At 47.0% G+C, this 24,790-nt stretch overlaps 1 protein-coding gene across 1 annotated transcript in view; it reads right to left on the bottom strand.

The window, feature by feature from the left end:
- The window catches only part of PARP1 (poly(ADP-ribose) polymerase 1), a 62,044-nt gene extending 37,693 nt beyond the window's left edge, over positions 1-24,351 (bottom strand). The window contains exons 1-4 of the mRNA XM_045011437.1: positions 24,163-24,351; positions 5,410-5,572; positions 3,721-3,839; positions 2,303-2,517 (exon numbers count right to left, since the gene is read on the bottom strand). Of these exons, the coding sequence (XP_044867372.1) occupies positions 2,303-2,517; positions 3,721-3,839; positions 5,410-5,572; positions 24,163-24,282 (617 nt within the window). The 5' untranslated portion in view covers positions 24,283-24,351. The remainder of the gene's footprint in view (positions 1-2,302; positions 2,518-3,720; positions 3,840-5,409; positions 5,573-24,162) is intronic.
- Positions 24,352-24,790: the final 439 nt, after the last annotated feature.

Here is a 24,790-nt window from a genome sequence, read left to right as displayed (position 1 = left end):
CAGGAGAAGGCTGCAGAAGCAGAAGATGCAGCACAGAGAGGAGATTTCAAGCAGCTCTGTAGAATAATGGAAGACCTTTCGAAGAACCCAACCATCGCAGAGATTCTGATGGACAGATGTTGAAAACACATGAAGAACAAGCCAGATGACAGAAGGAACATTTTCATTCCATATTAAATTCTCCAAGGCCAACGATCATACACAGGGTCAAGAGAAATGCCAATGCAAAGTTAAAAATGGAAAAGGGACCAAACACACCTGATGAAATTAAAGCAACCATGCAAGGCCTCAAATAGTGGCAAGATCCTGGGGTTGACAGAATTCAAGCAGAGGAATTACAGGTGGGAGGTGAAATTCTGACTCAGCAGCTAACAAAACTCTAATGAAATATGAGTGAAAGAACAAGTGCCGCAAGACTGGAAAGATGGTATCAGCATGGCATTGCCAAAAAAGGTGATCTTACTCAGTGCATTAACTGGCAAAGTTATTGCCTGGGATCGATAACAGTGCAAAGTATTGGCTACTGTTATGCTGAAAAGAATGAAGAAAGTAGTGGATAAAGTATTACTAGGAGAACAGACTGGATTCCATCCAGGTAGATCATGCTGCGAACAGATATTCACTCGTCAACAGATCAGTGAAAAAATTACTGCTTGGCAAAAATCCATCTTAACTTTATCGACTTCAAGAAAGCTTTTGATAATACCCACAGAGAGACCCTGTGGAATATTGCTAGAAGCTATGATCAACATAATAAGGAGTTTATATGACAGAAGTAGATGCACAGTAAGATCAGATACAGACCAGGGGAGTGGTTCGATATTGTGACTGGAGTTAGGCCAGGGTACGCATTATCACCAATCCTGTTTGCATTAGCCATAGGTTGGGTGATGAAGCAGGTAACAAAAGACATTGCAGGAGGTGTAAAATGAGTTAGCAGAGATGAGTTACACGACCATCACTTTCCCAGTCACACTGCTTTAACAAACAGGACGTGGAACAGAATGATTGCCTTATACCAGAGGTAGAACAGGAAGCAGCAACAATTGAATTGAAAGTAAATGCAGAGAAAACCAGATTATGAATGTAGGAAAGTGGACAGCAGATGCAAAGGCCTATGTGGATGGAAAAGAAGTCCAATGGGTAGAAGAGTTCCACCACCTGGAAGTCTGAATATATTTGAAGGTCAGTGCGATAAAGATATTCATACAAGATTAGGAAAAGTAAACACCACTTTTGAAAGGTGAAACAACATCTGGTCAAACAGAGGTCTCCATACCAAACTAAAGGTCCGATTATACCATGTGACTGCACTGAGCATGCTACTGTATGGTGCAGAGGCTTGGCCAATGACAGCGGCTATTAAGAAGAGATTGGAGGCTGCCCGTCAGAGAGAGCTGAGGAAGATACTACACATTTAATGGAAAGACAAAACAACAAATGCGAGAGCACGGGAGCTGACAGAGCAGGGCACGTTAGAAAATATCAAAGAAAGCTCAGGTGGTTGGGACACATACACCCTATGGAAGATGGGAGACATGCTAAGCAAGTACTGAAGTGGATGCCTAAGGGAGGAAGGCCAGGGAAGAACAGGCATATGACAGTGACAGAAGATACTGAATGCGCTGGCATCACCTGAAAAGTACCACAGCTAGTGAGTGACTGTAATCAACGGAGAAACTGGACAGCCCAATGAGTCAGTGGCACAGGAGGAACAAAAGTTTAAGGAATCACTTCTCAATCAACAGATCAGAAATAAAGAGACCAACATTAACACCAACACCACCACAAGACAGTGCAGCACAGAGTCTTTACAACTGAACTCACGAGAACATAAGAATGGTCATACTGGGTCAGACCAAAGGTCCATCTAGACCAGTATCCTGTCTACTGACAGTGAGCAATACCAGGTACCCAAGAGGGATTGAACAGAACAGGTAATCATCAAGTGATCCAGTCCCTGTCACTCATTCCCATGATTGCTAGTTTATGGCACAAAATATTAGATCAGTTTTCAAAGTCACAGTTGCTTTGTTGCACTCTCTGTATATCCAAGGGAGATACTTAGATTGCAAGCTCCTAAGGGCAAGGGTGGGTCTTGTTTTATCTGTGCACAGTGCCTGGTGCAACAGGGCTCTAAATCCCCCTGATTATGGCCTCTAGGCACTACTGCTATACAAACAATAAATGGTATGACAGAGGTTAAAAAGTCCAATCTATATAAAACATGGAATTTGTGAAGACATGCAGTGTGTCTTCATGGATCTTCTAGCCAGCAGGCTCTCTTACATCCCCCACATACCCTTCACTCTTCATGGCAGGCAGCTGCTTTTTCAGAACTTCTTTATCTTCTGCTTTCAACATCCCAAAGCCCTGGAGCTGACTGGCTCCAAATGCAGGGAGAAAGCCCAGTTCTGCTCGGTGGCTCACAAAGCAGTCAGGATGGTACCAATTATCTATCATCCCCAGCTGGGGCTTTTCAGGATGCACCATCTTCTTGGAAATTCTGATCTGGCCCTGAAGCGGAGAAAAACAAACAGTACAAGCGTGGTGTGATGCCGCTCTGGGAAGGACTTGAATGTTAATTCAGAGAAATAAGTTGGTGATTTTATAATGAAAGTAATGCTTCTTAAATAGCAGAACAGCAAAAACTGTTCCACCAATCGCCTGCTAGCAGTCACATGCTGAAATTTACATCATTGTTTTCATTCTAATCTCCCTGGTTTCCCTACTCTGAAAATTCCCTTTTTAAGTTAAACTTTTCACTTTTAGTCTCAAGCCATACTTACTTCTTTAAAAAAATGGTGGGAAATCCCATAACCAGTCTGAGCAAAGAATAAAATTCAGTCAAATAATTTTTGCTCAGTAATAACTCAAAAATAGCTAACCACATTTTGGATCCAATCCAAGAACTTTTACTCATGCAAGTAGCCCTACAGAGGTCAAGCAAGCAAATCCTGCAGGATCAGGCTCCATGCAAGGAATTTTAAATTATAAAACTTTGGTTCTCCAGAAATTAATGTGTGAGGACTAATGAAGTCTGACCCAGAGTCAGCTTGATTTTTGATCAGATCATATTCTGAATTACAGTTCAGCCTATACTATTCAAAACAATCACTCAGAAATCCTCATTTCAAAAGCAAATTTGGACTCCAATCCTGCAAACACACGTGAAAATTTAAGCATATAAGTAATCAATGGGATTATTCACATTAACAAGTACTTGCAGGTTCAGAACTTCATTTCGCCAGCATTTCTTAAATACCTGTATATGGAAGAACAGGACATACCCTACAAAACAGTGATGGGATGGGTCAGTGGAGAGCTGCAGTACCCACTGGCCTTCCTAAACAAAAACACATTTACAGTACGCCAAAGCTTCTCTCCAGGCTTTTCCTCTGCAGGAATACCAGCAGTAATCTGCCAATCAGCTCCAATGCCTGGACCAATTAAATGCTTTCTTTCCTTTACAGAAGGAAGAGTCAGCAAGTCTAAATCCCAGGCTCTGAAGAGGTCACATTTGAGACCTTACTGCAGTGGAACAGCTTGGGGTTGACAAATTGTTCAGAACAGAGCATTTCTTCTGAGAAAGTACTGCAACGTTTAACCCCATAATATAAAAGGAGAACAACAGAAAGAACAATAGTTCAGAACTCATGGAATTAATTGTGTCACCCTGGACTGGAAGAGGAACACAACCTAATAGCTGCGTGTCTCTACCTTTTCTATTTTCTGTTCACAACCTTTGCAGGTACTTCTGTTAGACTTGGCATATTCTGCAGCGAAGTCATTTAAACTCTTCTCAGCCTTGCCACCTCCCTCCTGGTCAGTGCCTTTACCTGGAGAACAGAGGCAAAAACACTATTCAACTTCTAAAGTTCTTCATTTTATTTCTTAAAAAAAAAAATCTCCCCAACTGTTTATCATCCCCCGCAATCAGCACAAATATAGTGAGAGACTAGCCGTGAAACAAAGCCAAATCAGCCACAGCTCAGTACATTTAGAGAAATAAGTATAGTGACAAAACCCACAATGCTCTCCCTGCAATTCAGAATCCTACAGGAAGCGTTAGGAACTCTGCAGACTCATAATAAACTTCTAAGGTTACTCACCTATACCTCAGGCTTCACTACTGGGGAAGACAATCTCAGTCTCTCACCTGCACTTGTCAAGAAGCATACAATGCTGCAACAACACTAGTTCCTGCAACTTCACATTTACAAAACAACCCCTATTAGAGATGAAGAACACAAGCCTGACCTGTCAAAGGAGTAAAGTGAGGACTCAAGCTCTAATTCCAGCTCTGTCACTGAGCTAATATGCTGCTCTGAGGTAAATCACCTCCTTTGTGCTTCAGTATCCCCATATGTCACAAGAGAGGATATGGCTTAACTACTATAGCTCACATGTATACTGTGAGGATTAACCAGTTAATGTTTAAAAAGCACTTGGAAAAAGTCAAGTGTTCTGTACATGTACAAGGAGGAACTGTGGAAGTCTGTTTATGTAACTGTATATTTTAGAACAGTGATACTCAGACCTCAGTGGTCCAGGAGCCAAATTAGTGATCAACATTACCCAAAAGAACCCCAGTAGTGCGAATTTATTCTTCATTGTCTGTCTGTTCTAGAAGTAGTATAAAATAAAATAAATACTGCTATTGAAGACCTGACCAGAACTGGCGTCAACCAAATAGCCACACCTCAAACAGAACTCCCCTTTCCATATACAAGATGCATTTTCTTTGATATGATGTTATATGCCAGAGAGACTGACTTCAACCTACAAACCTCCCACAATTCCTGTGTTGTATGGACATTGATGGCTTCAGTCTGCTCTATTATTCATTATTTGTATTACTGTAGCACCTAGGAACCCTCTACATACCCAACCACTTCTAATCTGGATCTGATAATTTCCCTGACCATTTAGTTAATTGCACTGAACTCTTAATACAGTGCTTATACAATCCTTATTAATGTTTTCTGGATCTGATATATTGGTAGGTGTGATGATTTCACACTAGGTCTCAGGTTACTGAGACATCACTACTTTTCCATAGTGTATTACAGATCATTTACTAGTATCAGCTAATTGAAGCTAAACTACACTAGTCAAGTAAGTGAATAAAGTATATTTAGTGATGCAGTGGTCCTTGCTTTTTAGACTGACTGGTCACTTTTTAACTATTTCACAGGGTTCAGCATACACAGTCTCCTAGTCATTATCGAGAATTAGGAAAGTTCCAGTGATTGTTCTGATTCGCCATCTGAAGGGACATCACAGCCAGCGAGCAAAAAAGCCCAGTACCCATAATCACATCCCCTCAAGTATAGATAGGATGGTTCTAAATGGACATGGTATCTTGGTATCTTGAATCTCTGTAGACATCACTTTTGCTTCACTTACCTGCTGCAGCTCCTCCAGTTTCAATTGCTTTTTTGATTTTCTCCTGATCTTCCCATCGGAGCTCAGGGAAACCATCAACATCTGCATGGGACACGAGTCGGGCCCGCTTCCAGAAACAAGTATAATGATGCCAGTGGGGGACTTTACCATCGAACATGGGTGACTAAGAAGAAAGCAACATTAGGATGAAGTGAGAAAATTCAGATAGAACCAAAAGGAAAAAAGTCACTTCTGTATATTTCCCTAGACACTTTCTTTCTAACCACATGCAGGGATTTAGGACAAGGCACAAGAATTCAGAATCCTATGTCAGTACCACTAATACCACTGACCTAACCTAAGAGCAGGGTCACAAGGGGGCTTCACAGAGGGAGAACTTCACTCATGTTACAACTAGTTCTTAACCTTCTTTCTTCCCTTTCCCACATTACTCAAAACAAAACATTGACAGAATCATGATTGCACCATTCTGAGGCCTGGTCTACATTACGAGTTTATACCGAATTTAGCAGCGTTAAACCGAATTAACCCTGCACCCGTCCACACAATGAAGACCTTTATTTCGATATAAAGGGCTCTTAATACCGATTTCTGTATTCCTCCCCGACGAGGGGAGTAGCGCTGATATCGGTATTGCCATGTCGGGTTAGGGTTAGTGTGGCCACAATTCGACGGTATTGGCCTCCGGGCGGTATCTCACAGTGCACCATTGTGACCGCTCTGGACAGCCATCTGAACTCGGACGCACTGGCCAGGTAGACAGGAAAAGTCCCGCGAACTTTTGAATTTCATTTCCTGTTTGCCCAGTGCGGAGAGCTCACCAGCATAGGTGACCACGCAGAGCTCATCAGCACAGGTAACAATGCAGTCTCCTGAGAATCGAAAAAGAGCTCTAGCATGGACTGCACGGGAGGTACTAGATCTGATCGCTGTATGGGGAGAGGATTCAGTGCTAACAGAACTCCGTTCCAAAAGGCTAAATGAAAAAACATTTGAAAAAATTTCCAAGGCTATGATGGTGAGAGGCCACACCAGGGACTCAGTACAGTGCCATGTGAAAGTTAAGGAGCTCAGACAAGCCTACCAGAAAACCAAAGAAGCAAACGGAAGGTCCGGGGCAGGGCCAAAAACATGCCGCTTCTATGCTGAGCTGCATGCAATTCTAGGGGGGTCCGCCACCACTACCCCACCCCTGTCCGTGGATTCCGAGGCGGGGGTAATCTCAGCCATGCCTGAGGATTCTGCGGACGGGGAAGATGAGGAGGAGGAAGAGGAGGACGAGCTTGCAGAGAGCACACAGCACTCCATTCTCCCCAACAGCCAGGAGCTTTTTCTCACCCTGATGGAATTACCCTCCCAGCCCTCCCAAGCCACTATCCCGGACAATGAAGCCATGGAAGGGACCTCTGGTGAGTGTACCTTTGTAAATATAAAACATGGTTTAAAAGCAAGCGTTTTTTAATTTGCCCTGAGGACTTGGGATGCATTCGCAGCCAGTAGTTACTGGAAAAGTCTGTTAACATGTCTGGGGATGGAGCAGAAATCCTCCAGGGACATCTCCATGAAGCTCTCCTGGAGATACTCCAAAAGCCTTTGCAGAAGGTTTCTGGGCAGCGCAGCTTTATTCTGTCCTCCGTGGTAGGACACTTGAGCACGCCATGCATGTAGCAAGTAATCTGGTTCATTGCATGACAAAGCCTAGCTGCGTATGGTCCCGGTGTTTGCTGGCATTCAAGCAATATCCGTTCTTTATCTCGCTTTGTTATCCTCAGGAGAGTGATATCGTTCATGGTAACCTGGTTGAAATACGGGAATTTAATTAAGGGGAGGGAGAGAGATGGTTGGGCTGTTTGCCTGTGGCTTAAAAGAAATCCTTCCCTGCACATAGCCAAGCGGGGGGAAGAGGAGAGGGAGGCGATTGGCGCTGAGCTTTTTTGCGTTTGGCTAGCAGTGATCTTCCATGATACCAGCCATGCGGTGGGGGGAAGGGTAAAGCGATCATCCCAGAGAATTGGATGGGGGGGTAGTTTCTGCTGCTGCAGTTTAACAGGAAATAAGCAGCACTCAACGGGCTTTGCTTGCTATTTGGGAAAGGAGGGCGCTGGATATACGAAGGCTGCAGAAGCCAAAAGACAATGGCTTACCATGGCCGCATGCAAGACTAATTCTGCTGCCCAGACCTGCGTCTGTGTGATCTCTAACACCAAAGCCGCAGGCACTCAATATTAAGATGCAAAATGCGACCTTGTAGTGAAATCACATGTGCTATTTAAGGTGAATAGTGTTGTTCACCGTGAAAGAGTACAACCATTGTTCTGTAAAATCTATCTTTTTAAATGCTCCTCTCCCTTTTTTCCCCCTCCCTCCTGCAGCTGCAAATTTTTCAAGTCTCTTTCCTCCTTCCCGAAGGCTATCTCAGATAAGACGGCGGAAAAAAAAAAGACGCGAGACGAAATGTTCTCAGAAATCATGGAAGTGACCCGCAATGAAAGAGCTCATCTCAATGAGTGGAAGGACGTGGTATCAAAGTACAGGAAAGATGCCAGTGAACGTGAGGACAGGAGGGACGAACGTGAGGACAGGAGGGACGAACGTGAGGACAGGAGGGACGAACGTGAGGACAGGAGGGACGAACGTGAGGACAGGAGGGACGAACGTGAGGACAGGAGGGACGAACGTGAGGACAGGTGGCGGCAGGAAGATCTGAGGTGTCGGGATGCAACTCTGGGGCTGCTGCGTGATCAAACTGACATGCTCCGGCATCTGGTGGAGCTTCAGGAACGGCAGCAGGATCACAGAGTGCCGCTGAAGCCCCTGTATAACCATCCTCTCCCCTCACCATGTTCCTTAGCCTCCTCACCCACCAGACGACTAAGAACGCATGGGGGGAGGCTCCGTGCACCCGCCCATTCCACCCCAGTGGACAGCCCAACCAAAAGGCTGTCATTATTTTGAAATTTTTTAAGTGGCCTTTTCCTTCCTTCCTATCCTCCTCCCAAACCCCACCCGGGCTACCTTGTCAGGTCTCTCCCTCTTTTTATAATTAATAAATAAAGAATATATGATTTTTAAACGAGAGTGACTTTATTTCTTTAGGAAGCAAGCGGTAATCGAAGGGGGAGGGTGGGTGGCTTACAGGGAATGAGTCAATGGGGGGGGGGTCATCAAGGAGAAACAAACACAATAGTCACACCGTACCCTGGCCCGTGATTAAACTGGTTTTCAAAGCTTCTCTGATGTGCACCGCTTCCTGGTGTGCTCTTCTAATCTCCCTGGTGTCTGGCTGCACGTAATCAGCGGCCAGGTGATTTGCCTCAGCCTCCCACCCTGCCATAAAGGTCTCCCCCTTACTCTCACAGAGATTGTGGAGCACACAGCAAGCAGCAATAACAAAGGGGACATTGGTTTGGCTGAGGTCTGAGCGAGTCAGTAATGTGCACCAGCGCGCCTTTAAACGGCCAAATGCACCATTCTGCACTTGCTCAGCCTGTAGTTGAACACCTCCTGACTACTGTCCAGGCTGCCTGTGTATAGCTTCATTAGCCATGGCATCAAGGGGTAGGCTGGGTCCCCCAGGATAACTACCGGCATTTCAACATCCCCAACCGTTATTTTCTGGTCTGGGAAGTAATTCCCTTGCTGCAGCCGTTTAAACAAAGTAGTGTTCCTGAAGACGCGAGCATCATGAACCCTTCCTGGCCATCCCACGTGGATGTTGGTGAAACGTCCCTTGTGATCCACCAGTGCTTGCAGCACCATGGAAAAATACCCCTTGTGGTTTACGTACTGGGTGCCCTGGCGCTCCGGTACCAAGATAGGGATATGGGTTCCATCTATCGCCCCACCACAGTTAGGGAATCCCATTGCAGCAAAGCCATCCACTATGGCCTGCACATTTCCCAGAGTCACAACCTTTTGTAGCAGCAGCTTAGTGATTGCTTTGGCTACTTGCATCACAGCATCCCCCACAGTAGATTTGCCCACTCCAAATTGATTCCCGACTGACCGGTAGCTGTCTGGCGTTGCAAGCTTCCAGAGGGCTATCGCCACTCGCTTCCCAACTGTGAGGGCTGCTCTCATCTTGGTATTCTGGCGTTTCAGGGCAGGGGAAAGCAAGTCACAAAGTTCCATGAAAGTGTCCTTACGCATGCGAAAGTTTCGCAGCCACTGGGAATCGTCCCACACCTGCAACACTATGCGGTCCCACCAGTCTGTGCTTGTTTCACGGGCCCAAAAATCGGCGTTCCATGGCTAGAACCTGCCCCATTACCAGCAGGATCTCCAAAGCGCAGGGCCCCGTGGTTTGAGAGAATTCTGCGTCCATATCCTCATCCCTCTCGTCATCGCGCTGCCATAGCCGCCTCCTCCTTGCCTGGTTTTGCAAGTCCTGGTTCAGCATAGACTGTATGAGAATGCGCGAGGTGTTTACAACGTCCATGACTGCTGTCTTGAGCTGAGCAGGGTCCATGCTTGCCATGCTATGGCGTCTGAAGTTCACCCAGGAAAAAAGGCGCGAAACGGTTGTCTGCTACTTGCACGGAGGGAAGGGTGAAGCTGTACCCAGAACCACTCGCGACAATGTTTTTTGCCCCATCAGGCACTGGGATCTCAACCCAGAATTCCAATGGGCGGGGGAGACTGCGGGAACTATGGGATAGCTACCCACAGTGCACGCTCCGGAAATCGACACTAGCCTCCGTACATGGACGCACACCGCTGAATTAATGTGCTTAGTGTGGCCGCGTGCACGCGACTTTATACAATGTTTTAAAAAACGGTTTCTGTAAAATCGGAATAATCCCGTAGTGTAGACATACCCTGAGTGAGAAATGGCACCTGGGGGAGTGTTCAGCAGAGCCATCTGAAAACAAGCTCTCCATGAACAGGGAGATCTTAATTTTAGCTGGGAGGTTACAACCTGCCTTAGCTGCATACATGCCCATAAAGTAACTGAGGGTCCTGTTTTTCCAAGCTTGTTAGTGAGTTAATTGGGTGCAGGGGTAGGTGAATGGGGAGTACTTTGTATGCATACAGTGTATTCAGATAAGAAGTATACTTCAGATTGTCACTGATGTGAAACTTTTCCTTTTTCCAGTGGTGCCTTGAGGTTTCAACCCAGCTCCCTTATGTCAGATCTTCACTCCCAGAATTATTTTGCATTTGAGGAAGAGGGCTCCATCTCACAGCCCTTTGGTTTTACCCCACACTCTGCCAGAGCAGCACTGTTAAGCACCCTGCTAAGTACTGAAGAGGATGCTTTGGCAACATTTGCAGCCTCAGGAAGAGGAGACTGTGATCTCTCAGGGTATGTTCAGACTACCCGCTGTATCGGCGGGTAGCGATCGATTTATTGGGGATCGATTATATCGTGTCTCATCTAGACACGATATATCGATCCCCGAACGTGCTCCCGTCAACTCCGGAACTCCACCAGAGCGAGCGACAGTAGCAGAGTTGACACAGGGAGCTGTGGACATCGATTCCGCACGGTGAGGACAGGAGGTAAGTCGGAATAAGATACTTTGACTTCAACTACGGTATTCCCGTATCTTACATCGACACCCTCCCTAGTGTAGACCAGGCCTTACTTTTAGGTAACGGTGCCCATTGGTTTTTAATATGCAAAATAGACATGTGATCTTTGGGAAGTAATCCCTAACCTGAGAGGTTTACATCTGAGAAGCACTGTGTCTCATTCCTCTGCAAACAACATTAGCTTTAATTTCCATTTAAAACCATCAGACTACATCAATATCTGCTCAGTAATGCTTTGCTTTTACTGTCCGTAGGGCTTTTCATGCTGTATGTGTGTGGGGGAATGGGGGGGGAAATGTGTTTCATTACCCTTTTACAGATGTCGCTCATACAGTAAAACAGAGCCATTGTTTTCCTCATGGGGCATGGAGGCACTGAAGTTAAAGTTACGGGGTGAATTAGTGGTAGATTCAGGAATAGAACCTAGACTCCTGACTCCCGTTGTCCCTGCCTTCATCATCAAACAGACCCTGTTCCCTCTCTCCATTTGTTCTACACAGCTCCCTCCTGGAATTAAAAGTAATGAATTCCCCTCTCATCTCTACAGAGGACACTATTTTTATATCATCCATAGCAGTCATATTATAATTACTGTGGATTTTGTTCTTGATCAGCTGTTGTGTGCGTCTCTTACTTTCAGCCAGACAAACTATCTGATTGCCAAGCAGTGTCAGGCCAGGTCAGCGCTTAAACAGAAAGTCCTCTAAGGAACCATTGTAGGTGTCCATGAGTCATTGAGTGTTTCTGTACATGATTTAGGAATCACAGAATCGTAGGACTGGAAGGGATCTCGACAGGTAATCTAGTCCAGTTCCCTGCACTCAAGGCAGGACTGAGTATTATCTAGGGCTTGGCTACACTTGCAAGTTGCAGCGCTGGTGGAGGCTTTCCAGCGCTGCAATTAGTAACTGTCCACACCTGCAAGGCACATCCAGCGCTGCAACTCGCTGGCTGAACACCTGGTCTGCTTGAGGAATAAGCATTGCAGCGCTGGTGATCCAGCGCTGCTCATCAAGTGTGGCCACACACCAGCGCTTTAATTGGCCTCCAGGGTATTAGGAGATATCCCAGAATGCTTTTAACTAAATTACTCTCTTTGTTTTGTTATGCAGTCTCTCTTTGTTTTGTTGTGAACGAGCTGGAGCTCCGTTGCCAGTGCTGCTTATCTAAAAAAACAAACAGAGCTCCTGTTTGCTTTGCTCAATCTGTACCTGGCTGTAAACAATCAAATGAGAGGCAGGCAGGGAGTGAGTGAAACAGCAGGGAGTCGTGTTGGAGGCAGGCTGTTTGCAATTAAGAGTTAAGACTAAGGGGTTGGAAACATTTTCTGATTTTTTCAAGGCAGGAAGCTAAACACACAGTGTTGGCTCCAAAAATCCCCCCTCTCTCTCTCCCCCCGCTCCCTATCACACTAGACCCCACTCCACCCCCCTCTTTTGAAAAGCACGTTGTTGCCACTTGAACGCTGGGATAGCTGCCCATAATGCATCACTCCCAACAGCGCTGCAAATGTGGCCACACACCAGCGCTGGTAGCTGTGAGTGTGGCCACACACCAGCGCTGTTCCTGCACAGCTGCACGACCAGCGCTGTAACTCCCAGCGCTGCAACTTTCAAGTGTAGTCAAGCCCCAAGACCACCCCTGACAGGAGTTTGTCTAACCTGCTCTTAAAAATCTCCAGTGACTGAGATTCCACAACCTCTCTAGGCAATTTATTCCAGTGCTTAACTGCCCTGACAATTAGGAAGTTTCTCTTAATGTCCAGCCGAAACTACCCTTGCTGCTATTTAAGTCCATTGCTTCTTATCCTATCCTCAGAGGTTAACTAGAACAGTTTACCTCTCTCCTCCTTGTAACAACCTTTTATGTACTTGAAAATTGCTGTGTCCCTCTCAGTCTTCTCTTCTCCAGACTAAATAAACCCATTTTTTTCAAATCTTCCCTCATAATTCATGTTTTCTAGGCCTGTGAATCAACCTGTATCATGTTGGTATGAGGTGTTGTACTCTGGAGCTGCTATTTGTGGATGGGATGTGCAATTAAGATTCTGTCCTGTTATGGTTGTTTAAGATTGTAGGGAACTTCTTGCAATGGCAGAAGTGCTGATGCTGACATTGACTTGGTTCTCCTCCCTAAATTCCTTTCATTTCTCACTCAGACTGTTCCCTTCAGCAGGAAGGGAAAGCTAAGTAAGGGGCACGTCTCATATGATACACTAAGGATTTGCATGACATCTGGAGATGTCACAAGTGTGATCTAATCACAGGTGGGCTCAGACTGAAGCACAGGGTTATATGCAGTTTCCATTCTGAAGATGAAGGGAAATGAAATCTTAGGGCTCGTTGCACACCCCACCTCAATGCAGCCCTTCTTGAATGAACCACAAAAGTTCCTTTTGTAGCACCGCTCTAATGCACAAGATAAAAAGCTCACTTGGTCCATGGTGCAAGATCTAGAAGGGGCACCTGACCAGGCTGTATGGGCACAGAGCTGCATAAATGCCTGCCTCCCTCTCTCCCAAGCTGATGGAAGAGCTAGGAAGGAACATATGGGGCTGCTCAGGAGCAGGGACCCTACAAGTGCAGGAACCAGAAGATACCCAGGCTGGGGAGCTGTGAAGGAGATGGGACCCTGGAAGAGCTGCTGAGGAGCAGGGCTCTAATCATTGTTTTACTGAAGGAGAAGCAGGAACCTTTTGCTGTAGAGGAGGGGGAGCGGAATGAGGCGCTGGTGAATAAGTTACATGCATATGGTGGGAAGCTGAGAGTACAGTGGGGAGAATAAGAGCATGGGGAAGAGGTAAAGATTGAAAAACAACATGGAGGAAGGAGGGAGTACATCAAACAATGGCGGAAAATGAGAAAGGAATGGTATAAATTGGGGGCAAGAGAGGAAACAGAGCAGACATCAAAAGAGACGGTGGAAAAGATACCAAGCTATATTGTGGTAGGAGTGAAAGAAGAGGAGTGAAGGGGAAAGGAAGAAAGAAAAAATGCAAAGGAAGTTTAATAAACTGAGGTTTTGTATTTTACAGAGCTAAAATACAAATATCCTTACTATGGGACCAAAAATAGATATGCAGATCTAATGGCAATGACTAGAAGTGTATCGGTGCCTCTTGGGAAGTGGGAGAAGGCTGCAAGTATTTCTCACAGTGGCTAATAGGCTCAGTCCTCAGGCTAGTGCAGTGGCTCTCAAACTTTTTTTACTGGTGACCCCTTTCACATAGCAAGCCTCTGAGTGGGAACCCCCTTATAAATATATTAAAAAGTGTTTTTTAATTTAACACCATTATAAATGCTGGAGCAAAGCGGCGTTTGGGGTGGAGGTTGACAGCTCGTGACACCCCCCCCCCGTAATAACCTCGCAACCCTCGAGGGGTCCCGACCCCCGGTTTGAGAACCCCTGGGCTAGTGGGTGTAGGACAGATTTTTCAAGCAATGCCCTAATGAGAAGAGATCTCCTTATTGTGCTACTTCCATTGGATCCAAATGCAATCACACTAGCAATAGCCAGGATAGTTGGCACTTATCTGAAATGTCTCCTATTGAGGAATTTGTGAAGTGCTCAGCTCTGGAATGTAATCTTACTTAGGGCTTGGCTACACTTACAAGTTGCAGCGCTGGGAGTTACAGCGCTGGTCATGCAGCTGTGGAAGGGCCAGCGCTGGAGTGTGGCCACACTGACAGCTACCAGCGCTGCAGTGTGGCCACACTTGCAGCACTTTCCAGCGCTGTATTGAGAGGTGCATTGTGGGCAGCTATCCCACAGAGCACCTCGTCCCGTTTTGGCGCCGTTTTGGCGCTGAGTATTGTGGGAAGGGGAAGGAAGTGTGCGGGTCATTCCGCTTCCTGTTTGCCAGCGCCCCGTGGTGCATCGCTTCACATCCCAGCATTCACTCTTTCCAGCAGCGTTTGGCGCCATTGTGAGTGTCTTTCTGTTACTCTCTGTGTGAATCGCGATTTCTGTGGCAAATGGAGCCCGATCTGCTGAGGACTCTGCTGATGAGTGTCACCAGCACAACACGTTTGGCAGTCCAGCTATTCCTTCAGCTCCAAAGTGACAGTGAGGATTCCGACGATGATATCAATATGGATTTGCCTGCCGCGTGTGACACTAAAGTGCTTGCGGCATTTACGGAAATGCTCAGCACCGTTGAACGCCGCTTTTGGGCTCGGGAAACAAGCACTGAGTGGTGGGATCACATCGTCATGGAAGTCTGGGATGACGAGCAGTGGCTGCAGAACTTTCGTATGAGAAAAGCCACTTTCATGGGACTGTGTGCTGAGCTCGCCCCCACTCTGCGGCGCAAGGACACAAGATTGAGAGCTGCCCTGACGGTGGAAACGAGTGGCTATTGCAATCTGGAAGCTGGCAACTCCAGACAGCTACCGGTCGGTCGGGAACCAGTTTGGTGTGGGAAAGTCGACCGTGGGAATCGTTTTGATGCAAGTTTGCAAGGCAATTAATCGCATCCTGCTAAGAAAGACCGTGACTCTGGGGAGCGTGCAGGACATTGTGGATGGCTTTGCACACATGGGTTTCCCTAACTGTGGAGGGGCGATAGATGGGACGCATATTCCTATTCTGGCCCCCCCCCACCTGGCATCAGAGTACGTTAATCGGAAGGGGTATTTCTCTATGGTTCTCCAGGCGCTTGTGGATCACCGCGGGCGTTTCATTGACATTTACACAGGCTGGCCTGGAAAGGTGCATGATGCACGCATCTTTCGGAACAGTGGCCTGTTCAGGAAGATGCAGGCAGGGACTTTTTTCCCAGACAGGAAGATCACAGTAGGGGATGTCGAAATGCCCACTGTGATCCTTGGAGACCCCGCGTACCCGTTACTGCCTTGGCTCATGAAACCCTATACAGGGAAGCTTGACAGGAGCAAGGACCGGTTCAACTACAGGCTGAGCCGGTGCAGAATGACTGTGGAGTGTGCTTTTGGGCGTTTAAAAGCCCGCTGGCGTTGCTTGTATGGGAAGCTAGACTTGGGGAAAGCAGCATCCCCGCGGTTATATGCGCTTGCTGTACCCTCCATAATATTTGTGAAGGGAAGGGTGAAACATTCAGTGAGGCATGGACCACCTTCAAGTCCTGGAGGCTGAATATGCACAGCCAGAGAGCAGGGCTAATAGAGAGGCCCAGCACAGGGCTACAAGGATTAGGGATGCCTTGAGGGAAGAATTTGAGGCTGAAAGCCAACAATAATGTTTGCTGCCTTGCATGGGAGTGAATTGCACTGCTTACACTGTTATTCTATTATCCATAATAATAATAATATGATTTGTAGTGCCTCTTTCTTTACTGGGCTAAGGTATCTTTCACTATCTGCTATAATAAAGACTGTTTTCAAAGCCAAGAATTGTTTTATTGAAAAGAAAAAAACTTCCTTGACAGACAGACAGACACACAACATTTCATGAACACAAGAGGGCAGGGGTGTGGGTTGGTGAACTGTACAGTCACAAGTTTGCATATGCCCTGTCTGGATTGCTGTTTAATGAATCCTGCACTTCAGGGTTCATATACTGCATGGTGATGGGGGTTGAATGCAGAGGGTAAGGGTGGTGGTAGGTATCAGGGCTGGTTGGGGAACATACAGGTGTTGGAGGCAGCTGGTGGTGGTAAGAACCTGGATGCTGGGGAAAGGTGGTTTGAGCTGACATTGGGGGAGTAGCACGGTAGTGCTCTGCTTGCATGGCAACGAGTGACTCTATAGACTCCGCTTGGCGCTCCAGGATGCTTAGCAGCCGCTCCGTGGTTTTCCTCTTGGCCACTGCATTTCTCTTGCGTGTCCTGCTTTCTTTCTCTCGCCAATCCTTCAAGTCCTTACTCTCTCGAGCAGACTGATTAAGAACAGTTTTCAGCATGTCTTCTTTGCTCTTTCGGGGATTTTTTCTCAAATTTTGAAGCCTCTGTGATGTTGAACATCTGGGCAGTCCAGTAGTCAAGGTCACTGTAGAAACAGAAATGACAACATTTAACACGGGCAGCATTGTATCCACTATCTCCAGACATGAATTGTTACACTGAGGGAGTGAGTTCTTATTTAAGCATTCTTTTACCCACACGCATAACACTACAGAAGCCACGACATGGTGAGTGAGCAGTGCTTATATGGGGAGAAGTGGGGCTTGGGTGTAAGAGGGGAGCTGGTTGCTTCGGGTAATCTGGAGTGCTAGAGGGGTTGAGTGAAATGAAGATGCAGATGCAGGGGTGATCTTATCTCCCTATCTCTTCACTAAAGAGTCTCCCAACATTTTTCACAGGACTTAATCCTGGAAGATGTTTCCCTACTGCGAGTCACTAGGGAACAGCGGGGGGCTCTTTTAGAGCAATGTGGATTCCGCCCGGGACCCTATGCGGCTTGCCTGTGTTCAGAAATGGTCCCCCCACCACTGGCAGAAGAGTGGCGCGGACGCGTCACCGTCACTGGGACAAGGGACACAGTGGCTCTGCCTATAAACCTGCGCAGGCATATTGCCCACGCTCTGGATGAAGCTTTTGCTGAGATAACTGAGGCAGATTACCGCGACGTGATAGACCACATCAACGGGCTATTCCACATCTAGAGGCTGGCATGCATGCATCCATAACCCCCCCTCCTCTCCAGAAACATTTCACCCAGAAAATAAAAGCCGCTTACCGGTAACACGCTCCTCTGCTTGTCCTTCTGCAACTGCTGGCTGCTGCGATTGGGTGCTTTCCTCCTGGCTTGAGAAGAGCTCCTGGCTGCATGCCTCCAGGGAATCTGCGGTTTCTTCCCCCATGCCAGGAGCTTCACTCGCGGTTTCCTCCCCCCCCACGCCTCCGCCTCCGCCGCCTCCTCCGCCTCCTCCTCCTGTCCCCCAGCCTGCTCAGAAGTGTCCATCGTTATCCTGGGATTGGCAGTGGGGTCACCCCAAGTATCTCATCCATCTCCCTGTAAAAACGGCAGGTCGTGGGAGCAGCTCCGGATCGTCGATTCCCCTCTCGGGCTTTGTAATAGGCACTCCGCAGCTCTTTAATTTTCACCCTGCATTGTACTGCGTCCCGATCATGGCCCCGATCCAGCATGGCCCTTGATATCTGCTCAAAGATATCGTAATTCCTACGGCCGGAGCGCAGCTGTGCCTGAACAGATGCCTCACCCCAAACACTGATGAGGTCCTGCAATTCACCAGTGCTCCATGCTGGGGCTCGTTTGCCGCGTGGAGGCATGGTCACCTGTAACTGATTAAAACTGATTGCACTCCACACCTGGCTGCAGCAAACAGGAAGGAGATTTTTAAATTTCCCGGGGCATTTACAGGGCGGGTCACCTGAGGCAAGAGCAGTAGAGTGCAAACTGATGTGCAGAGTGGCTGAACAGGAATTCTGGGATAACTACTTATTCCCTGGAGGACAGGTAAAGCGCTGGTGAGTGTCCACACCTGCTGGGCAGCGCTGGATCACCAGCGCTGCACTCCTTATACCCCTGCCGGGATGGGTTTTCAGCCAGCGCTGCAACCAGGGAGTTGCAGCGCTGGTTGTGCCCTGCAAGTGTGGACGGGGTGTTGTTGCAGCGCTGGAAAGCCTCCACCAGCGCTGCAACTTGTAAGTGTAGCCAAGCCCTTAGTAGAAGCAAAGGCGTGGCCTCAGCAACAGAAATTAGGCCTCTCTCCATAATGGGTCTGAGAAAGCCAAGAAAGCTGCACAGAGTAACAGTACATTTTCCAAAAAATACACCAGAATGATTTTTAAAATGTCCTGCAAGTTACAAAGCAAGCAGCTGCCTTTTCATCATGGTGCTTTTCATACCAGGCCTTTCCTACCTCTCCGTATTTTGGCAAAACATGCCAAATCTGACCGACTTCTGCCACCTTGAATGGCCAAAGCCTCTTGGAACCTTTCCAGCCTTTTATACCACTGTTTTTCCAGCAGAATCATGGGGGTCTGAGTCTAGCAGCTGGCTCTTGGGTTCTATTCCCAGTTCTACCACTGGCCTGCTGCAACACCTTGGATAAATCTCTTACTGGGGTGGCGGAGCCTTCCCAAAAGTGGGGGGGCCACAGGCCCCAGCCCCCCTCAAGGCCAATTCTCTTCCCCCAGAGGCCCCGCCCCACCCCCTCTTCTCCTGGAGGCCCCACCCCTCAGCCAGCCGCCCAGGGCAGGTGGAGGGACGCAGGCTCCTCACAGTGTGGGTCTTACCCTGACTTGACTCAGGCCAAGGGGCAGGGCCTTGGAGCTGCAGCCCAGTCACGGTAAGAGCCCAGGTGTGGGGAGCCAGCATGGACCTTCCACCTGCCCTGGGTAGGGAGCCTGGGGGCGGGAACATGGGCCGGGGGCTAGTCTCAAGCCCCCCACAACCCAGGCAGGTGGAGGTTCTGCACAGCTCCCCACAACTGCCCAGGCGCCCTGGCCTGGCTGGGGGGTTGGGCCTCAGGGGGTAGAGGAGGGGAAGGAGGTGGGGTCCTGTGGCAAAAAGCGCACGGGCCTGGTCCATCCACTGTCCAAAAGTGGGAGGGCCATGGCCCTCTGGCCCCCCTCTCACTTACCCTCATTCCTTGTGCCTCAGTTTCCTCATCTGCAAAATGGGAATAACACTCTACCTCAGAGTTATTGTGAACAATAGTGTTCATAATCCAAGACCCTCAAATATGGTCCAACCTCATTAACTCCCACTAATGATTAGAAGCTATATATGAATTAATGAATTTTGCCTGATCCAAGTTCCACTCAAGTCAACAGGACTCTTTCCCTTGACTTTTGTGGGAGTTTGACAAAGCCCTTATCAACTAAGCAAATAAATGTAAGAGGACAGTCCTTTACATTAACTTTATTTTGTAATCTGATAATTGCAGTTTAGTTTTAATTATTTGCAATACTCTATAACACACCAGTGAGTGTTCTGTAAAACACAAGTCTTAATTACTAAGACTGAGACTTTGTTATGGCATTATTAAATCTCTGCTGTGGCGTGAAGGGAGAATACTAATTTGTCTGTGAATTATCCAGTGTCCCGATTAGTAAAGTTTTACTGTAAATTCCAACTACTATAAGTTACATGGATGCTCTAGACAAAAGTCTGATATATCTGTTCCATAGTGCAAAAATGTCAAATTAATTAAGTGTATTTTAATCCTATCCCCAATTCCTCCTGCTTGCTCTCAAAAAGACTGAAAGAGTCCTTCTATTAGGACCCTGGAAAAGACCTCCAAATTTCAATAATATTCTAATATGAAACTTAACTGTGCACATTACACAGCATTAATTCCAGAAGGCAGCCTTATCCAAGCCTACAAATAGCACTTGGTACCAAGGAAAAAACAAGGAATGAAGAGCCAGTTAGGAATGTGTTCATTCCAAGAAAAGAAGAATAATAAAATACCTCTATGCTACAAAAATAACCAGGTTTAATCACGGATGTGGCCAAACTATGATTATGACATAATATGTAGGGCTGTCAATTAATTGCAGTTAAGTCACACGATTAACTCAAAAAAATTAATTGCAATTAATTGAACTTATAATAGAATACCAATTAAAAATTAAATATTTTGGATGTTTTTCTACATTTTCAATATTGATTTCAATTACAACACAGAATACAAAGAGTACAGTGCTCACTTCATATTATTTTTTATTACAAATCTATGCACTGTAAAAATGATAAACAAAAGAAATCGTATTTTTCAGTTCACTTCATACAAGTACTGAAGTGAACTCTTTATAATGAAAGTGTAACTTACAAATGCAGATTTTTTTTTTGGTTACATAACTACACTCAAAAACAAAACAGTGTAAAACTTTAGAGCCTACAATGCAACTCAGTCTTACTTATTCTGCCAATTGTTAACCGATACAAGTTTGTTTACATTGACGGGAGATACTGATGCCCACTTCTTATTTACGTCAGCTGAAAGTGAGAACAGGCGTTTGCATGGCACTTTTGTAGCCAGTATTGCAAGGTATTTACATGCCAGATATGCTAAACCTTCGTATACCCCTTCATGCTTCGGCCACCAATCCAGAAGACATGCTTCCATGCTGATGATGCTCATTAAAAAAATAATGCATCAATTAAATATATGATTATACTCCTTGGGGGGGGGGAAATTGTATGTCTCCTTCTCTGTTTTACCTGCATTCTGCATATATTTCATGTTATAGCAGTCTCAATGATGACCCAGCATATGTTCGTTTTAAGAACACTTTCACAGCAGATTTGACAAAATGCAAAGAAGGTACCGATCTGAGATTTCTAAAAATAGCTACAGCACTCGACCCCAAGATTTAAGAATCTGAAGTGCTGCCCAAAATCTGAGAGGGACGAGATGTGGAGCATGCTTTTAGAAGTCTTATAAGAGCAACGCACTGATGCAGAAACTACAGAACTCAAACCACCAAAAAATAAAATCTACCTTCTGCTGGTGGCATCTGACTCAGATAATGAAAATGAACATGTGTCAGTTTGTACTTCTTTGGATCGTTATCAAGCAGAACCCATCATCAGCATGGAAGCATGTCTTCTGGAATGGTGATTGAAGCATGAAGGGACATATGAATCTTTAGCGCATCTGGCACGTAAATATCTTGCAACGCCAGCTACAACAGTGCCATGGGAACGCCTGTTCTCATTTTTAGGTGACACCGTAAACAAGCAGGCAGCATTATCTCCTGCAAATTGTAACCAACCTTGTTTGTCTGAGTGATTGGCTGACCAAGAAGTAGGAATGAGTAGACCTGTAGGCTCTGAAGTTTTACATTGTTTTATTTTTGAATGCAGGTTTTTTTGTACATAATTCTACATTTTTAAGTTCAACTTTCATGATAAAGAGATTGCACTACAGTACTTGTATGAGGTGAATTGAAATGGAGGTTATTCACCTTCCTCTGCAGCGTGGGGCATGGGTCACTTGCTGGAGGATTCTCTGCAGCTTGAGGTCTTCAAACTACAATTTGAAGACTTCAATAACTCAGACATAGGTTAGGGGTTTGTTATAGAAGTGGATGGGTAAGATTCTGTGGCCTGCATTGTGCAGGAGGTCAGACTAGATGATCATAATGGTCCCTTCTGATCTTAAGTCTATGAGTCTATGAAAAATCTTTTTTGTTGTTTTTTACAGTGCAAGTATTTGTAATAAAAAATAAATGTAAAGTGAGCACTGTACACTTTGTATTCTCCTGTAATTTAAATTAATATATTTGAAAATGTAGTAAACATCCAAAAATATTTAAAATAAATGGTATTCTATTGTTGTTTAACAGCGTGATTAATCACAATTAATTTTTTAATCGCTTGACAGCCCTATTAATATGTATTCCTCCTGCCTGTGTGGACTGAAAAAAGTCATGAGGAATCATAAGCATATTTTAACCTTGGTAAATTCCTAAGTCTGTCTGTACTAGCCTTTTCTCCTTACTAGTTCCCACTGTTGTTACCACCAGTGGGAGCACTTTGGTAGATAAGGCATCAGCTGCCACTAGTGTTTTCATCACCACTAAACTTCTCCAGGCAGGACTAGATGATGCAGTGTTTATAATACTAGTACTGGGCCTACGCTTGCACTACACTGTTGCTAGTAGAAGCAGAACTGCACTCGAGGTGGTAATGGTGGGAAATTTCAAGAAAAAAAGTCTTAGGATAGAAGCCCTAAGCTAAAACTTATTTACCCAACAGGTTTCTTTTCTTTCCAGACAGATGAAAAGCAATATTCTATAAGGCAGCTGAACGCAAGCCGTATTTAAACATGGTTATGTTTAAAAGTACAGACAGGGTCTGAGATGAAAGGCTAGTTACAGATTTGTTGTTGTTTTTTTAAACCACATTAATCAAACACAAGTTTCCACACTTTTCATCAGGCCATGAGGAAAAGCAGAGCAAGGTGTGAGAATGCACTGTTAGGGCGGTGATGCAGACTTCATTAAAAATGCAGAGATGGAGGGGGAAGGGGTGCATGCAAGTTGCCACTATAAATAGGTTAAACTCACAGGAGGGAAGATTTAGGCCAGTAACAAATAGCATTGTCAAACACACACATTAAGCTGCCCAGGAAAACTAAAGAATGTAAGTGAAAAAGCCTCCACAGCTCTTCAGCAATAATGGAGACTGAGCTTACACTTCAACTGAATGCATCATTTTGATCTCCAGCCCTCCCCATCTGCAATTATTTATCTCCACATAAAGGTCTCCAAGCTGCAGACTGAGGTAAACAGCATTGTAATGTGTTCAGCAAATGATAAGCAACTCACAAAACAATATAGTGAGGAGAAATGGACAAATATTCCCCAGACAGGAAGTTAATGAACAGTTAGAGCCCAGGATCACATGGACTGTGAGAACAAGGGACAGAATTTCTATTGCTTTCCCCCAACTCAAGAAATCGCATCTTCCTGCGAAATCTGCTAACAAATTCAATTCAAGTAATTAAATTCAAACAAACAGGACGATGAATTTAAAATGGAAGCCATCTAGAACATAACTTAAGGTTTTCCTTGTTTTCTTCCATCAAACAACCACAGCAAGATAAAGCTGTGACAACGCAATCATTTGCAAGATTTTAATAAGTTGTCTGCCTTTCATATTGCATTCTTGCTCATTTCAGCCGATGCACTTCGAATGCACCCAAGTAAGGGTAGTGGGCGATCAAGTCATTTTTTCTGTCTGATGTGCAAGATCACATACCACATCAGCGTTCCCTTCTGAGGAGCAGATGTGCTCCACTGCAGCTAGCTTGCAAAAGCAGGCCCACACACACGCTACCGACTCCCCGCACTTGAGCACACACCACCACCCTGCCCCAACTCCTTCAGATTCGAGTCCAAATTATCTCCAGCGGCCCCCCCCCCAAATCCCAGGGAGCCGCCATCTGGCCCGTGGGCACAAATCCCTGCCACGATGACGTCTGAGGACAAGTCGGGGCGAACGAACGGACTCAGAACCCGCACAAATCCCCCCACCCCGCTCCCCGAGCTGCCCAGCGCCGTGCCGGGGAGGGCCAGCCCCGCGCGTGCCGCCAAGAGCTGCGCTAGCCCGGCGCGTGCCGCACCCGGGCCGCTCTGCAACCGGCGCTGCCCGGAGGGGAAGGACCGGGGCGGACACTTGGCCCAGGCCACCGGCTGAAAGCAACACGTGGCCGGCGGCCTAGCTGCCGGGGCCGCTCCGCACGGCCCCGCCGGGGGTTGCCAGGAAGGCGGCGCGGCGGCCGCGGGGCCCGTGGGCGGGGCCGGCTCCCCTGCCCACGCGGTACCTGCACCATGATGGCCAGGCGCAGCGAGTCCTTGGCGATGCTCTCCCCGCATTTCTTGCACGAGGCTCGGCCGCTCTTGGCGTACTCGGCCCGGTACAGCTTGTCCGCCGGCTCCGCCATGGCGGCCGGGGGCGCGCGGGAAGCCGGCAGCGCAGCAGCAGCAGCAACAGCAGCGCCGAGAGCCACCGACCGCCCCACAGCCGCCGCCGCGCCTCCCGCCCGGCGCGCTAGCCGAGTGCCGCGCGATCCACCCGCCCGAGCCGCCGTTCGGCGATCGACTGAGGCTGCCTGGCAGGGCTCGGGACGTTCCGGCTCACTACAGTGTATCAATGGGAGGAGGGACGGCCCCGGAGGCGCGCGGGGAAGAGAGGGTGTCACGTGGCGCCCCCTGCCCGAGCCGCGCAGTATAGTGGGGGGAGGACGGTCCCCCCGCATATACCGCCCATTGGCGGGGCTGCTGCTGAGTGAGTCGCTGCAGCCCAGGGGCACCCAAGGGTGGGGAACGTCTGCCCGCATCTAATGAGGCAGCTGTCCGGTCAGCCCATTGCCCGCCTGCTCACTTCCAGGCCCTAGAGAGGTTTAACGTTGAAGTTAGAGGCAGCTGAGGCTGTTTATATCCTTATCTTCT

Source organism: Mauremys mutica, chromosome 3 (genome assembly GCF_020497125.1).
Source record: "Mauremys mutica isolate MM-2020 ecotype Southern chromosome 3, ASM2049712v1, whole genome shotgun sequence".
NCBI lineage: Eukaryota > Metazoa > Chordata > Testudines > Geoemydidae > Mauremys > Mauremys mutica.
Note: the sequence above shows the minus strand (reverse complement) of the source record. Positions and strands in the feature narration are given on the sequence as shown.